This window comes from Beauveria bassiana, assembly GCF_000280675.1.
Source record: "Beauveria bassiana ARSEF 2860 unplaced genomic scaffold BBA_S00008, whole genome shotgun sequence".
NCBI lineage: Eukaryota > Fungi > Ascomycota > Sordariomycetes > Hypocreales > Cordycipitaceae > Beauveria > Beauveria bassiana.
The window spans coordinates 211,030-227,623 of NW_007930843.1; the positions used below are offsets into that span (position 1 = coordinate 211,030).

At 47.6% G+C, this 16,594-nt stretch overlaps 5 protein-coding genes across 5 annotated transcripts in view; 1 reads left to right on the forward strand and 4 right to left on the reverse strand.

The window, feature by feature from the left end:
* The window catches only part of BBA_03705 (Trypsin-related protease), a gene marked incomplete at both ends in the record, with an annotated part of 1,090 nt that extends 746 nt beyond the window's left edge, over positions 1 to 344 (reverse strand). The window contains one exon of the mRNA XM_008598802.1: positions 96 to 344. Coding sequence (XP_008597024.1) covers positions 96 to 344 — 249 coding nt within the window. The remainder of the gene's footprint in view (positions 1 to 95) is intronic.
* Positions 345 to 3,529: 3,185 nt separating this feature from the next.
* Positions 3,530 to 5,470, reverse strand: BBA_03706 (uncharacterized protein; the record flags this gene model as incomplete). The annotated part of the gene is made up of 3 exons (XM_008598803.1): positions 3,530 to 4,029; positions 4,098 to 4,618; positions 4,662 to 5,470. 3 exons carry the CDS (start codon positions 5,468 to 5,470, stop codon positions 3,530 to 3,532), a joined length of 1,830 nt encoding a protein of 609 aa, XP_008597025.1.
* A 1,032-nt stretch (positions 5,471 to 6,502) lies between these two features.
* Positions 6,503 to 9,072, forward strand: BBA_03707 (multiple ankyrin repeats single kh domain protein; the record flags this gene model as incomplete). Its single annotated transcript, XM_008598804.1, has 4 exons — positions 6,503 to 6,770; positions 6,881 to 7,376; positions 8,050 to 8,090; positions 8,429 to 9,072. The coding sequence occupies 4 exons, from the start codon at positions 6,503 to 6,505 to the stop codon at positions 9,070 to 9,072; spliced, it is 1,449 nt and encodes a 482-aa protein (XP_008597026.1).
* Positions 9,073 to 9,295: 223 nt separating this feature from the next.
* Positions 9,296 to 11,564, reverse strand: BBA_03708 (uncharacterized protein; the record flags this gene model as incomplete). The annotated part of the gene is made up of 11 exons (XM_008598805.1): positions 9,296 to 9,645; position 9,751; positions 9,844 to 9,927; positions 9,979 to 10,061; positions 10,114 to 10,174; positions 10,235 to 10,316; positions 10,370 to 10,624; positions 10,728 to 10,759; positions 10,997 to 11,093; positions 11,154 to 11,270; positions 11,332 to 11,564. 11 exons carry the CDS (start codon positions 11,562 to 11,564, stop codon positions 9,296 to 9,298), a joined length of 1,395 nt encoding a protein of 464 aa, XP_008597027.1.
* A 2,959-nt stretch (positions 11,565 to 14,523) lies between these two features.
* BBA_03709 (transposase-like protein) lies at positions 14,524 to 15,186 on the reverse strand (the record flags this gene model as incomplete). The annotated part of the gene is made up of 1 exon (XM_008598806.1): positions 14,524 to 15,186. The coding sequence occupies one exon, from the start codon at positions 15,184 to 15,186 to the stop codon at positions 14,524 to 14,526; it is 663 nt and encodes a 220-aa protein (XP_008597028.1).
* Between the last annotated feature and the right edge of the window lie 1,408 nt (positions 15,187 to 16,594).

A 16,594-nucleotide genomic window follows, 5' to 3' on the forward strand; every position in this document is an offset into this window, starting at 1 on the left:
GTCTTGATGGACTGTCGTGATTATTAGCCTTGTGCCGCTTCGTATTCCACCAGATGCACTTCAGTACTAGACCAAAGAGTGGGTAGCATATTTACCACTGTTCCAGCCGTCACAGAAACGATTTTAGTTTCTTTGCTCTCAATGCAATGGGCAGCTGTGAGAACCGTTGTGCTGTCTAGCAGACTGCCTCCGCAAACATGAGTCCCGTTCTCATCGCGAAGACTGACAATCCATTTGATTTCACCCTCCGGGACAACTTCTCCGCCTACTATCCTTTTATCAATAGTTGCTGCTGCTGCCAAAGTAGCAGAAAACGTGGCGGCTAGCGCAGTAATCAGCACCATGGTAAGGGGAGTTTATAGTAAATAGGTTCGTAAAGATAGGCTTATAAGGATGAGTATGTTGAATAGCAAAAGTCGTGTCATAACTTGGAGAAAGACCTTGCTGTATTTATATAGAATATATCACGCTTGAAAGGTTAGGTTAGCTTCGTAAGAAATAAGCTAAGAGTGCAAACGACTCATGAGCATTACCCAGAATCTCCTTCGTATTCCAATTAGCGTATGAATTGCCGAGGAGCCTTGCCTGTGAATCTACTGTATCTCCTTACGGATCGGTGATATAGACTTTTTTCTTTATACCTTATAGTAGGACCTGGCAAGCTTGCTAATGGGGGCTTATAGGTAGGGGGCTTTTTACTAGCAAATTCTTGCTCTTTCTACTAAAGAGATTGTCGACTCACGTTGCTAATTGCTAACAGGTAATTTTAGTAGAAACTGGCCTTTGAAGAAGATTATATGCTACTCTAAGAGTTGATTTCTATGATATCATGCCTGATAAGTCGTCACTTGCTCGGCAAGAATCTCAAAGACATGCCTAGTGCCTATTTCCCGGATTTAGGGCTGATACTATAAATCTTATAATATAACTTATTAATTCTATATGCCAGAGAGTTTTTTTATTAGCTAGGATCAATTATGGCCTGATCTTAGCATATTATAACCATATAGCGGGGCCTTTTACCTTGAAACATGTTATCTCTAGACTTGAGGAGTCCTATAGTCGGCTCGGCCTAGCTAAACTTGGAGTACGTCGGTCGGAGCCTCGTAGCGTATAGCCGCTCCAAAGGCGAGAAGAGCAACGCGCGAAAGCAAGGTCCACCATAACAAAGCCGCCATTCAACCCCTCCCTCTCGGCCCGACCGCTGGGGCAATGCGACCTACAAAGAGGGGCGCAACGAGGCAGACCCTCTAGATGTCTCATCGCTCGAAAAGCCAGCGAAATCGCCTGATATTGACACTGCACAGACAAGAGAACGACCTGTGGAACGAGAAGATGGTTCTCCCCGCCTAAATTGACAGAGCGGCGGAGCCAAGCTTTTACCAAATCCCAGAGACTGCGGAACGCTGCTTATGACAGTCTCAAAGCAGAGGAAGGTACAGGAGGTCTTATCGGGTCGTGTTTCAAGACCTTGGTGAAAATTCTGGGTACCGAAACCGTGACATCGGCTCTGACGCTCACGTTTAGCTGACCTGAACGACCCGACCAAGCGACAGTCGAAGGAGCTGGTGATGGCCGGCCGGGCGAAGATACCCACGTCGTCAATATCACGAAGGGGGTGGGCGATCTCGTCAATTTTATTCTTTCGATGAAGGAAATGGTAGATGTCGCCATCGAAAACTTCCCGCAGGCTGCGCTTCCGTGGGTCAGTGTCTGCGTCAGGTTGCTGGTGAGCAGCGCCCTTACATTCGATTGGCCTATATTCACTGATCTTCATCCAGATTCCGTTGAATCCTACGAAAGTGTAGAGTTCTCAACTAGCTGATATCGCGCACCTCGTCTCTCGAATGGGCTGGTATTGTGACCTTGATGAACAACTTCTGAACAAAGGTCACGTACGCCGACGAGATTTTTGAATCCATCCTGCGTCAGCTAAAAGAGAGGATCCTCGCGCTCTATAATGCCCTCCTTCTATCTCGGACGAGAAACGTCTGCTCCTATTACCGACAACAGGGCCTCAGCCTTGTTCGCGACCTGTCAAATTAGGACGACCGGGACGCCTACCTAAAGATCGTGACAGATGCGGAGGATGCCGTTCCGCAGGATCGGTGCGACCAGTGTCACGCGAACGACAGCCAGGAAAAACTAACTAAGCGCGCCGAGGGGATAGAGTCGGGTTTTCAAGCCATTCGTCACGAGACATGAGACTTGATCGCCTTACAGAAAGACACGCGGAGAGATGTCGACGAGAAGTACCTTCGTGGCCTCTTTGTGCTAGACCCTAAATACGACATGAAGAAAGCCAAAAGAAAGAAGTGCGAGCTACTGCACGAAGTCGAAAGGTGAATTGTCGACACAATAGAATATGCGGCTCTCACGGACTGGGACCATGGCGTACTTAGCCAGCCGTCGCGTCGATTGGGGTGGATCAAGGGCCCTGCTGGTACTGAGAAAACAATGCTCTTAATAATAGGCATCATTCGCGAACACTCAAGCTACCGCGCCAAGTACGCACCTGGCGTGTCGCACTTTTCGTGCCGAGGCACAGATGCGGCCTTATAAAGCGCCACTGCCATCTTACGATCTCGGGTCCGGCTACTTCTTGTCCAGCAACTGCCTCTTGCATCTCATCTGCGATCAAGCATAGGTCTTACATGCAGCCTGCTTCCGTGTTTAGTCTTCTGTACCCGGCGGACCCGGATGACTGGAAACAGTGTTTCGCTCCAGCTGAAAATGTTGACCGTACCGGACCGGAAGAACGATCCCCCGTAACCACAACCAGAAGACGCACAGCCATTGATAGATCAATCAATCATCTCTCTCTCACATACCTGTAACCTGGTGGCATATCATCAGAAAAGGCCGCGGCATTCGTGCGAGCCGGGCGGCTCGGGCTTCTGCCTACCTGGTTTGATCTAACCGAGTAAGTTACGGATACATCCGAGATCAAACTCTTGCCAAGAAGGGCTACCAAGGCCCGCTAACTAGTTAGCACAAGGCCGCCATAAGAGCTAATAATAAAAATGCTTTTCCTTGCGCTCCACTATCGCGCCCACTAATACCGTCATCTTGGGTATCTCTTTGGGCTGTGACCAGCTGTGGCCCACCGTGGCCAGCCCTGTGGGTTCTTCTTCGGTATATCTACAAACTGCATCACGCTGAATCTAAAGCTGTTGGCGAGAGACACAATTTCCGCTGCTTATTTCCAAGGTACCATGCTAACGTGGGAACGACCAGGCAACAGCAGCTTTTGGCGGTAATAACTAACTGACTAGATAGTTTGTCGTATTGTCGCTCCCTGATTTTTTTACTTGATAGACCCTTTCCTCCCGCTCCCAGATCCTCCAAAGCCCAGCTCCTGAAGATTTTGCCCTGCAGCGCCAATACGCAGGCTTATGGCCTTGAGGAAGCAAGTGTTGCAGCGCCAGCTTGTAGACCAAACAGGATGGTCCCTGTCGTGACACGGCTATGGTTTGGCCCCATTCCAGAATTGCCAGCCAGTTTTGCAAAAACATGACCCCTCCCTCCTTCAGCCAGAGAAGGACAGTAATGGAATGTGCTCGCTAGCCCGTTCCGTTGCTGACCGCAAGGCGCGGCTGGTAATCTGCCTCAGGAGCGGGTTCGTCACTCGGTGCCCTAGACGGGATACACGTCCAACGACCCTCTGCACGGCTTGGCGAGTCACCTGGGTAAGCGAACTTGTGGTCCGGCCTAGAACAGAGGTCACAACCTCAGAAGCAGATCCGACTTTAGTGCTGATCCCGAGCTCGGCAGCGGCAGAGGCAAGTAGCGCTGTTCCCTCCGCCGACGCGGCAAAGACGCTCAGGCCACCAGCGGCGAAGGCACTGGCCGGGATGCCAATGGCAAGCCAAAGCTTCGTGTCCGCCCCCGAGGGACCATAGTTGCCCTTTGAATCTTGCGAGTCGTCTTGACCTGGTTGAGAACCTGGGGTTGTTGACGGCGTCTTATCAGGTTGTGAATCACTGGGGGCCGACTGGCCTATGGCAGCCAGTACCTTCTCGCAGACGTCTGGAAACATGGACTAGTGAGCGGTGCCTTTGGCGGGATTAATCGATGGGTCATGATGCTTCACATACCTTGATCTTCTCGAGCCTTCAGTCGTCGGCCGCTGGCCGGCTTGTCTGACAGGCAGCTGGAAAAGCGAAGGCCCAGACGGGCCATGTCCTCAAGAAGTTGGAGGATACCAGGAAAGCTCTGTACGAAAAGATGATACACGTCACGGTGGTCTCGCTGCAGCGATTCAATACCGGCATCTATATACTCCCGCAGCTGTTGCTCGGCAACTCTGAACCGCTGCTGCACTTGTTGAGCGCACTGGAGCCACGAATTCTGGCCCTGCTGCGGCGTTGACCTTGCTGCAACACTTGATATTAGCACCAGACGACCTTGGATGTAGCTGGAAAGAGAGCCCCCTATCATAACGGGAAATTTCGAAGAGTCAAGGGGGTTTTTATGCATGCCTGTTGGCAATGCCTGGTCCCACGGAAAGGACGAAAGGTACTCAAAGGTGCCAGGTTCAAAGCACAAGTCCTCGTCAATCTCGTCAGGGTTACTTAAGTAGTTACCGATATCGACACCTCCGACGTCATTGAAGACACTGAGCAATTCTTGGACGCTGTTTTCGCATTGCTCCTTGGCACCTTTGGCCTTCTTGGACGGCGGCGAGGCGGCGCAAACGGCTCCCTTGAACATCGGACACGACTTCCTGCGTCGGGCGCTTCTGACCTCGGGACTTGGCCCGAACGGGCTCCAGCGCCTCGGCAGCCTGGCTCCTGCAAAGACCGCTGGGCCCGGCAACCGAGTCTGGTCCTCCGTGTCTCTCGGCAGGCGGCCCGCCCAAGGATCGCTCACATATGGCCTCGAGGTCGTGCGCCGTCCGCTCGACCTTGCCAGGATCACGCTGCGGGAAGCGCGTCTGGACAAGACTCGACGACTTGTCCCTGCAGGGCTGGTCCGAGGCGGCGCACAGCTGCTTGCCGGCCTCTGTCTTGGAGATGTCAAGGGCGCGCGTCTGCATGGCCACCCACTCGTCCTGCCAAGGATAGCGACTCCTCCTCCCCAAGGCAATGTTTACGCTCACCATGTTTGACCTTGCGCGGACGAGGTAAATGTAATCGCCTGGCTGAGCAAATCGCGCCGCCACGCCAAACTCGGCCGTGGTGGACACGTAGACGGTTGGGTCACTGCGCCAGTCAAAGTCGTTGTGCACATAGATGCTGTACGCGCTGTCCCGTTGCAGGTTTGTATTTTCCGTGGCCCTGCCTAGAAATCCCCTTGCGGCTCTGATTTCGTCGGGGGATCTTCTATCTACGCGGAAAACGAATTTTGGTTTTCGCGGGTGATGACGACCTTCTAGAATCGGCTTGGCATCGACTCCGGCAACGTGAAGGCAGGCGAGCCAGAAAGTGGCAGCGCACAAGGCCAAACAGGGCCAGCGAATGCGCAACATGACGAGCTGTAAGGAAACAGCCAAAATCACGATGAACAAGGGACGAAAAAATGTCTTTGTATATGAGGGAAATGTTTAAAACAAATGACGAGCATTGTGCTAAACAGAACCACCACTTATACTATTGACACGACGGCATAGCACCAAGTACACAGCTTACACAGCTTACATGGTGCGTCAAGTGGTTTGCTGACACAACGCAGATGAGATCATGGCAGGAATTTGTCGGCTTCCATGACTCACGATACATGACGGAGTCAAGTACTATATGCGCCTCCACCATGACTCGACGACATATACCGGCGCATCAATGATGCGATGATTCACTCCAGTTGAGCATAAAATTGGTTAGGGTTAAAGCCGGGCGGCCCGAAATGCTGAACCCTACTCGGCCTATTCCATGCCTCGTTTGCTCAACTACGAGGGTTGAACTCAAAGACTCAGTCCTAATGGCCTTGTCAGGCGAATCCATGCGAAGCTGCGTTGAATTTCATTGCAACGAGGTCATTTATGCCATTTCCATGGGATCCAGAGATCCTTGATGGGCACATTTCCCGCGCATGAGAGCTCATACATCATTCAACTCTATGCTTTTAGCAGCATAGATTCACTTAGCAAGCTTCCGACCAGACGCCATCCTTAATCTCGTGCTATGGGCCCTTCTGTTGATCCGGAAGACACTTGACACGCAGCCCTCTTATGGCTGCTGAGTGTATATATCCAACTATATATGTATATACCTCATCTGACGGGAAGAGCTATCCACCAAATATCTCTTGCATCTGCTATTCCCCTCCCCGCCTTCTTTTGTCTGCTAGGAAATTCTGACATCACACACACACCGGTTTCCTTCATTTTTCCCAAAAAAAAATGCATCTTCTTGTCGTCGCTGCTCTCTTTGCAGCCGCCTCAATCAGTCAACTCCTTGGCTTGTTTGACACAGTGCTTCCAGGCCATGGTCCGGAGCAGTCCAGCGTGACTACGGCTCGCGAACCTCGCGTTGCCATATGAAAACGTGTAGCTTCGGCCATTATGAAGATTAAAAAAATTCCGGAAGAAGAGCTAGAAAAGGCAAAGACAATCGCATCCTTGGCCCTCAAGCAGGCGGACCAACTCAAGAGATATCGCGACACCGTTAACGACCTCGAGAAGGAGACATCTAGCGCTCACACATGCTATGACAACTACCATAAGAAGGGTCAACAGGCTCTCAACAACCCGCTTAGCAATGGTGACTGCGACAAGTCATACTTTCAAGTCCAGTCTCTGCTCCGAAAGGCTCGCTCCATAACTGAAGAAGGTGATTTTCCTGGGAGCTCCTGGATCTATGACAAGAAGCTACCGGATGTGCGGGACGGCCGCAGCAGCTTGCAAGGCGAGAAACAAAACAGCTGCAGGACATCCTCCAAGGCTTGACAAGGATTGCCGGAAAAGCAGTGACGATCCAAAAGCAGGCAGAGCGGCTGCAAGAATATCACAGCAAAGTGCAGGGCCTTGACGCCGCCATCTCGGAGAATAAGAGATGCTACAGCGTATTTTACGACGAGACCAAGAAGGAGGGAGTCGAGTCGGTGGAGGCACTCGAGGCCGCCATGAACCCTGGCAACGAGGGCTACGCTCAAGTCCAGGCGAAGCTCGGCGAAGCTCAAAAAGTGGCCAAGGAGTCCGACTTTCCCAGTGCAGACGTCGTAGCGCATTTCAAACTGCCCAATCTACCCAACGGTTTTAAGAGCAGCCAGGATCCCGAGACGCACAAGTACTGGCAGGGGCTTGAGGAGCTGACAAAGGCAAAAGATGGCACCGCTGAGGTGGTCAAGAAGGATAGCGAGGAAGCACAGAAGCTGCATGTCACCGTCGCTGGGGAGATTGACTCGGTCGTGAATGCGACGCTGCACAATTTAGTCAGGTTTGTCGCACTGCACGAGGTAAAAAAGGGAGCATCAGCCGAGGCGGCTATAAAGACGGCCAAGGAGCACGGGACTATGTTTATACAGGAGCTGCTGAAGACGTCGGATGAAATAGCTGATGGCGCCATCAAAGACCTTACCAAGAGGTAGATTCTATAAGTAGCATCTGGGCGTAGCCGTCGGCGGCGTGGTCGTGGTCGTCGGGAGAGACTTGCCGTGTTTGAACTTGACACAATACGAGTGCCCAGCGACAATAGTGCAGTTGCTTCCTACTGCAGGGTTCTAAGCAACTGATCGACGATGTGGACATTTGCGCCAGTCAGTTAAATCAGGCTCTCTTAGTGTTGAAATGAGACAAAAAAAGATGAGAACCGACTGAAGGATGCTGTAGATGGGAAACACAAACCCGTTTTAAGTTGATACCAGCCGCCGACGGAATGTAACGTCTACATGAACGAGCGATCGTCCCTCTATACTGATGTTAAGAGACGGCACATGCTGTTGCATGTAGGTTTCTACGAAACAACGTCTTAGCTCACCCACACTCATAAGGCAGGCTGGAGCCTCGTCGTTCCTCGTACCTCTTGAGTCTTTACACACACATACCCACTTAACCACGCCTTTATGGTAACCCCGCGTGCCCCGCTGCACCTACTGTGTCATCATGTGCAGATCGATACCCGACGTCGATCCGCCAACTGCATCACGTAACAGTACGTGATGCCCGTTTTCTATTCATCGAGACACTGGCAGCCTGTCAGGCTACTTAGCTAGGCCTATCTCTCATGGAGTGATCGCCAGGCTGACTTACAGCGCGGGCGCCGAGACCTGAACGAGGAGTTGGCCGGAGGGGGCAACAGTTTTCCTTTTTCTTCTTGTCAAATCAGCGCGACGTGTTCAACAAGTACTTTTATTTACATAAACTCTGCAGCTAGACTAAACCGTGACCTTTCCAAATATTCGTTTACAGAGATAAGATCATCAGTTTTATACTCTAAGCAGCCAAATTCCTCGTCTTTTTCTTAACTCTCAATACCAAAAGCGACTACAGACCAATCCATCTTCCCTATAGGGTATGCTAGAGTTCGCCTGTCAGAGAAGTTGGTCGCGGAGATTGACAGCGACAATGTCGAGGGCGTCGAGGCAATCTACGCCTCAGCAGAGGATGAATCCAAGCAAGCGGCTCTGCTTGAGGGCATCACTAAGCGCGCTATACAAAAGTCGCAGTTGGGAATTATCGACTGGGTCTTCGGCACCGAGGCCTTTCGCGTTGCCCCCAACTCGTTAAACAACGACATCTACCACCAGGCCTACTTCACACACTCTCTCAACGTGTGGAAGGCGCTGGTCCAGAACGGCTTCGACCTCAACGCCCACCACAGCGAGTTTATCGGCGACGCGCTAAGCCTAGAGGCATACCACGGCAACGTCGACATTGTCCTTTTCGTGCTGGAGAACGGACAGGGCCCCAATAAGGCGTGGGGCTACGACGACCAGGAGCCAGCCCTCCTGGCCATGACGGGCGAGAAGCCGTCGCTCGAGATCATTCGCTTGATGCTCCGGCACGGGTGGAAGCAGCGGGATAGCACCGCGCTCATCGCGGCTGCCGAACTGGGCAACCTGGAGGCGGTGCAGTTGCTCGTGGAGTACGGCGCCGACCTCGAGCATGCACAAAATGAATATATGATCTGTTAGAGAATATTTAGCTCTGCTGTAATAATAGGCAAGCTTCGAAATCGATCGATTTCGAAGCCTGATAATATATAAATTCTATTTATACAAGGTGTCTAGTATAAACAGGTATAAAGAATGTAATAACCACTCCACAGGTCGCAGGTTAAGCTTCGAGTATAAACACGAAAGGTGACCCTGCATAGCTGCCTGTAGTACTTGAAGCTAGCACCTAGACAAATTTGTCTTATTCTGCTTTGGTGAAGAACCTAAGATTAAGGCCAATGTCCGTGGGGTTCGATGGTAAAGCTTTGTTGACATCAATCCTGTTCCACCAGCCCTTTTCTTTATCAATGACTTTGTAGACATAGATGGGCTGAGAGTAAGTTGGTGTCTTCTTGTTTAAAAGCCACACATGGCTTTGCTCCTTAAAATTCGCAGGCAAAGTTCCATCAGTGGTTATATCCCACCAGGGCTCACCATCTTCGTGTCCGAATGTGAGCTTGCTAGTACCAGTAACGCCAGGGAATGGGACGCCTCGAATGTTGAACATGGCTGTTGTCTTGCCGATATCTGTGCGCAATTTATCATCGATAACTATGATAGTTAGCAGCTATAAAGCGAACGATCAAGATAAAGAAATTTTTCGTACGAGTGCTATTCTTGGGATGGTCTTTGTACTCTGGTTTTGTCCAGTCATACTCTATGTTTTGCACAATATATGTAGTAGAAAAGGCGTCCTAGTAAGCGATGAGTTTGCATGCCGCGTCATAGTTAACGTCTAGTGTTACTTACCATTACACTTCCAAGAAACTCATCCGGAGATTGGTAAGAAGGCTTGGCTGTAGCCTTACTTGGGTCTTTGGAAACATTGTTGATCTAATATATATAGTTAGAAAAAATCAAAACGAAATGTACCAAGCTACGTACCCATATCTTGACTGCATCTTTAGCCTTGAGAACAGCGTTCCGTAGCTCTACCTGCTTTTGCTGGAGAGTCTCAGGTAATTTGACTAAAGAATCTTAGTTTGAATGGCTTTAGATTTATATCTCGAGTGTACTTACTGGTCTTGAGCATTCGTTGCATGCTATCGTAAGTTGCATAGTCGTCAAACACTGCCCAAGTCTTCAAGAATAAGTTAGATGTTGATATTTCTTCTCCGGCCGAGATATATCAAGAATTTACCTGCTCAATTGCGTCAGAGTAGTCCAGAGGCGTGAACTCATCTTTAAAGTTGAAAACTTGATCATAGCGCTCGACAAGTGCGCTTTACTCCAAATTAGCACCTGGAATCCCCCTAGGTGTATTCTCGGGACTTACTATCGCTTCCACTGATGGTCCCCAGCTTCTGCAATGAACTTATCAGATATGCTCTTAATATCAAGGAGGCTAGCCTCGCCTGACTGCAAGGATTTCATCTGTTCAAGAACGCCAGACTTGGCATCTTTAGGAGGCGCGCCGACCCAAAACATTTCCGAAGTGACTTTTGAGTTCTTCGAAAGAAACTCAGAGGCCTTCTTCATTTCGGTGCTAACGCTAACACCGACTCCAAACATGCCAAAAGCTACCTTGGCCCTAGAAGTTTACAAGTCAGCAATGATCCCTAAGCTAGAGTAGATTGTACCAACTGTGCCTCAAGTTCGTTTTTCTGAGATGACTCGGTAGATTGAATAGATACCTGAGCATAAAGCGCACCTCCTTCCACGAAATCTAAAACAATATCAGATGTGTTTTAATTAAAGCTGTTATGTCAAGACTTGCCGCTAATAAATCGGTCACAGTATCGCTCAGTGGGATTTTTGGCCTCGTTCCACATGAATTTGTACTTGAGATCAGAAGACGGCTGTCGTGTGACGTCCGCTCTTACAATATATGTAAGAGCGCTATTCTCGAACTAAGTGAATGTAAGCATTCTTGTACGAATCGTACTTCCGTAAAAAAACTTACAGTAGACTTATCCAGCATTTTGCCGGAGACTTCTACACTATCATCAAGGTACTGGATACCGAGACTAGCGCTAATCCCTAGCTCCTTGATAATTTGCCTATAGTATGATATGAGTACTGTATGATAAGTTTATGTATTCGGGCTCATAGAAGCTTACGAATATTCAGTAATTTGAATCGCACGATACTCAATCGTGACTTGACCGGGTGCGTTGGTAGAGCCCGTTACGTCTACTGCACCATTCATACAGCCCTCCTGCAGGTAGGTATTGTACCTATACTAAGAATTAGCACGCATATATACAAGGTATTTGCCTGATATCATGTTTTTCTCACCCTTGACCCAGGGTTAACCCGTTAGAATACGGAACTGTACTCGCTCCAGCCTCAAGGTTCTGATGCGGATTCTTAAGAGGCTGGCCATTTGAGCCATCACTAGGCGGGCCCGTGGAGTCGGGAATATTATTATCGATATCGTTAATACCGTCCTCACCAGGCAGTTTTGCAAGTGGTTTTGCAGCTGTGATATGAGCAGCAATCAATGCTGCCAACAAATGAGTGCAACGCATTGTGTAACTAGTGCGTAGAATATTCTGTGTTGTAATGTAAAGAAACCTGTTAATAAGGGAGTAGCGAAGGATGCTAATAGAGTAATGTTCAGGAAAACTTTAAGAGGAATGTAAGCTACTTTTAAATCATTGATTCTTAATAACTAGTAACCTAAGGAGAACCTATCTGGAGGTGACTACACAGCCAGCTAACTTGATGTGACTGTATTGCCAGCTCCCTTGACATGACCGCGTTGCCAGCTCCCATGGCGTGATCGTATTGCCAGCTACTTTAACGTGACCGTATAGCTAGTCACGCTGGCGTGGCCGCATAGCCAGCTGCTCGTGTAGTAACTCGGGTGTTTTTTTCCCTTGAGGCAAGCTTGGTGCAGAAGCAAAGATTTGGGTTTGTACGAGGTCTGATGACATTGACAAGCCCTTGGTTAATGCCGCATATACCTTATTGTTTCAAGATAATGAGTGTATAGTGGCTGAGTATAGTGGGGCGACTAATATATAGGCACCCGGCAGTACCCGCATAGTAGCTATGCGTTAACACGCTTGGCAAGAGTATATTCTTGGCACTTTTTACTTCTGAGTAGTGACTATTAACTTATCGGCATTATGGTCGGATTACTTTGCTGCCTTTGTGTTTGCTCAATAATCGTACGAGGTGTAAAGGCAGTGTAAGCATGGTAGCCAGTATTTGTCTATGCTTGGCCTGAATAAGGTTTCGGCACTTGTTACAACAGCCTTGCGAGCAGTCATTTTATAATTGATGTCTTCACTGTAAAACTAGACCTGACCTGGCACTCTAAGTAGATTACAGGAGATATAGCATAGTGTGTGTCAATGCTAATAGAGTTGCTGAATAGGGGCCAGAACGAACTCAAGGTCAACGTAAAGAGTGAGGACTTAAATTTAAGTTAGTATTTAACGTTATATGAAGTCAGTAAATGATCGCCTGGTCAAATCACGTACCAAGCGGTACTGTGTCTAATGAGACAAGTGCTTGCCTATGTGGTTGTACTAGACTATACCAATTGAGAACCTCCGCGCATGCCATTTCCAGTAAGCCTTACACATATTACCTGCTGATAGTAGAGTCGTTAGCAACCGAAAGGTGAGAAAATATAAACTGCCTCTACCTTCATGTCAGCGGGAGTTAAAGAGCTAAGAGAGAAGTATAAATAAAAGTGGTGCCTGTCTAGGTTACTAATTCGTCTGAAATGCACACGCTATTTAAACCTTATTCACCTGATTTCCTGGGGGTTGCCCCATAATAAGATACCCAATATTATGCGAACAGGGTCCGATCACGCGGTCTGTCGATCTTATCCATGGTTGGTTCTGCTAACAAGGGTTTGGGCCGATCTTGGCGTAAATAGGGCGCCGCGAATTGAATCAGACTCGTGTGAATGCCGCTCGGAATAGAAGATTCTAGAACATATATAATGTCAGTGTGTCCAATAGTGTAAAGCAATATATTACCAACTGATGTTTCTGACATCATAGGGTACAAAAAAGGCAATTTCTTTATAAACAAATATCGCATTGCTAGAGTTATTATCGTGTTGCTGTGCAATTATCATGCACGTGCCATGATGAGATACGTGCGTAATATGGTCATGTACTGTCTCGTATACTATCTCACACACTGTATAATGTAACTAGAAATGTAAAACCAAAAAAGAAAATGTATAAAAGACACCGTCTGCACTTGCTATTTGCTTTTTCATTCAGCAAGCTTTTCTCAACAAACACTTCTCTAGCTCTTCTCGCAACTACTCTAGTCTCTTCACCTTTTACCCCTAAACCATTTAAAATGAAGTTCACTCTGCCACTTCTCGCTCTCCTAGCCGGCTTTGCCGCTGCTGCGATTGACGACTCGTCGATCAACGAGATTGATAACAATGAACTCGGCGAGGGTGTTAAACCAGGCAAATGCCCTGCTGGTAAGTACTACACTAACGATAGAGTAAGAGCTTCGCTAACGGCATCAAGGAGTTACATGCCGCACATTGAGGGATTGCCCAAGTGGTTGTATTCGGTGCCAGACACCAGTTATTGGTCCGGGACGTTGCTTCTAATCTTCTTTGGCATGGATGTTTAACTGTTGCACGAACTAGACCCAGATATTCTCTGGCTAGACCTACTGGTTAGCGACAAAAGGTCTGGCTGGCTAGGAAAATAGACCTTGGCGGTTCTATGTGTCGTGTTGTGGTTAAACATTAACTATTTATAGTAGGTTGGTAAGCTTTAGTCGTTGTATGGAGTTCTCCCCGAGAGGGAGTTTAGGCTCGGCCGACTAATAGCGGAATCTGTCAATTAGCTTACAGAAGTAGTTATATAGTTGAAGAAGTTTTATCTTCCCAAATATATATAACTAATGACTATTTGTTCATCATCCGAAAGGCTAGATGTAAGGATCGGTGATAAAAGATTTAGCGTCTCGCATAGGCCTAAGAGCCAAGCGATGATAGCGGTATACTTAGTAACGAGAATGTTGTGGTTTCTTCGCCCCTTAGCCTTTCCATGGGATAGGGACAACGGGCAAGTATTTAGGATGCCCGAGTTGACCAAGAAGATAGGTAAGTGTATTAAATTGAATGAGTGTTAAGGCAATGGGGCATTGTTTCAACACCTGAGTACTGTATTAACGAGAGTCGACATAGAACATATAGGCAACCTACGGATTCTTGTGCAGCTGGGGTGGATACAGCGTATCCGTGGAAATCGACCAACGCCCAGCAGGGTTGAAAGCCACTCCACTCAATCCTAACGATATTCATCGCTTGCTAGTCAGGACGCATAGTAACAATCACCTTCATGTGACGTCCGCTTCTAGTGTACTACTCTTCGACGGGCCCTCCATTGATGTGGCCGCGGTAGTGACTCCACAGAGAGCTTTCACAGCCAAAAAGAATGTTCGAGTTCAAGTATTTAAACATTTATATACTATTCATGGCTTTCGTATTATCTACTTTGCTTGCGAAGCCCTGTTTTCCTCTTCTCCCGTGACCGATGTATCTAGGGTAAGGCCGACGTCATCTACCCAAGCCACTTTATGAGAGCGCGACCACGACTTTATGCACTCAATTGCCTCGATTATGCCAATCCCCAGCCTATTTCTGCGATCTTGGAGGGTGATTTTCGTGTCAGAGAAGAGGCGCTCCGGTTCGGCAGACATTGCTGAAATGGACAAGAGATCTAGCGCCATTTTGGAAAGGTTGGGATAGAGCATTTGCTGCGTATCCTCAAGCCACCACTTTCGTACATCCTTGACCTTGATTCTCGGGGCTGATATATAGTTTTGGTACTCATCAAATTGGGTAGGAAGTTCAAGGTCCTCCCGCTCGTCCTCCCAAGCGAGAAACGAATTCTTTACTGGCGGCTTGTCCACCAGCGCATGAGCTTGCGACTCAGCCGGCTTGGTGACGGGCCCGTAGCGAGTCTTCCAGAGGGCTTCTACGGCAGCCTTGCTACTTTCAACCCACTCCGGATGGTCCTCCCACGCAGCGTCGAAGCAGTGCCATTTTCGATGAGGGCTGAGGACAATTGCTGCAACATACACAGAATAACGGTCTGTCAGCGTGTAATAAGCGTCCAGTTTTGCCCACCCAGCCTCAACACACGGCGCCATAATACTACAGTGTCTGTATGCTATTGCGGTCTCTATTGACTGACGCAGCCAACTGCCGAAATGCCAACCTTGACACTTCTGCGATCGAACCATGACATGGGATGGAAACTTTGCCGAAGCTCTCAATTAGCTTGGGCCATCACCGTGTACGAGTCAGCTACTTATTGAGAGGCACCAAGCCCCTACTCAACCAAGAACGCGAGCCTTTTAATGTTGTACAGTGCGCGATGAATATCTCGGCGTGAAAAACGTTTAACAGCATATCGGGCCACGCACAATAACTATCTCACCAAAATGCCACAATATGCTACAGTGCATAGAACAATGTACATATACAGTACTATGTAGCGGTGTTGGAGGAGCGCCTCGCCACCGCCGCTAGTATGCAGCGTAGCAAGCATGTGTGGTTCTTGGCGCGTGCAGTATGCTTCGTGCCTCCAGCTCGGCCGTGGATCGAACCCTCCTTCCGAGTGCTGGTATATACACCGTAAAGTACTATGCTTGCTAACTTCCGCTTAAACGCGTGCCCTAGAGCGTATAGAAAATGACCTGACTTTAATATAAATAGTCTTGGCTTGGCCTAAGCGGTGCAAAGGTTCAGTCAGAGCAGATAAAGTCTTGGCGGTCTAGACCAGACCGAGATCATGCCAGACTAGGCTATTCTAATTACTAGAATCTTGACTCCAGTCTGCTTGAAGAAAATGGACTCTTCTCTAAGACGGAGGAGGAATGTGCGGTCGGTGTAGTCATTGGTGACGACCGGCTATCGGCGTGTGGACGTTCCTTGGCGCTTACAGACTTTTAGCGACGAAGTTAATTGCCGGGGGGGTAGTCTAACCGCTGACTGTTAAGTGGTGGTGTTTTTCAAATTAGTGCAGACTCATATAGCGGCTTAGCGTCTTAGGGTCTTAGCGCTAATTAGGGGGCTCGTAATAAGATACATAAATAATAGCGAAAGGGTTTATTAATTGACCTATCTATAACTAGTTAAGTTTATTAGTAAATATTAATAAGTTAAAAAAACTAAATTATAAATTATAAAATTACTTTTTATATAAGATATAAGAGATTTAAAGAAGTAAATAGATATTAATAATTAAATAAAAAAATATCAGTTTATAGTAATTATAAAGTAAAACTTAAAATATATAATTAATAATATAATATATAACTAGTTATAATTAAATTAAATATAATATATATATTTATATTATAAATATAGAAACTAATAAAGAAGAGTATTTTAATTAGTTTTAGATTTTTTTTTATATTATAACTAATTAAATTATTAATAGTTAAATATTATAAGGTAAAGATAAGTATAACTATAACTTATTTATCTATATAACTTACTTATTAACTACGTTAGTATCTTTAATTAGCTATTTCTTATTACTAAATAAAGTAG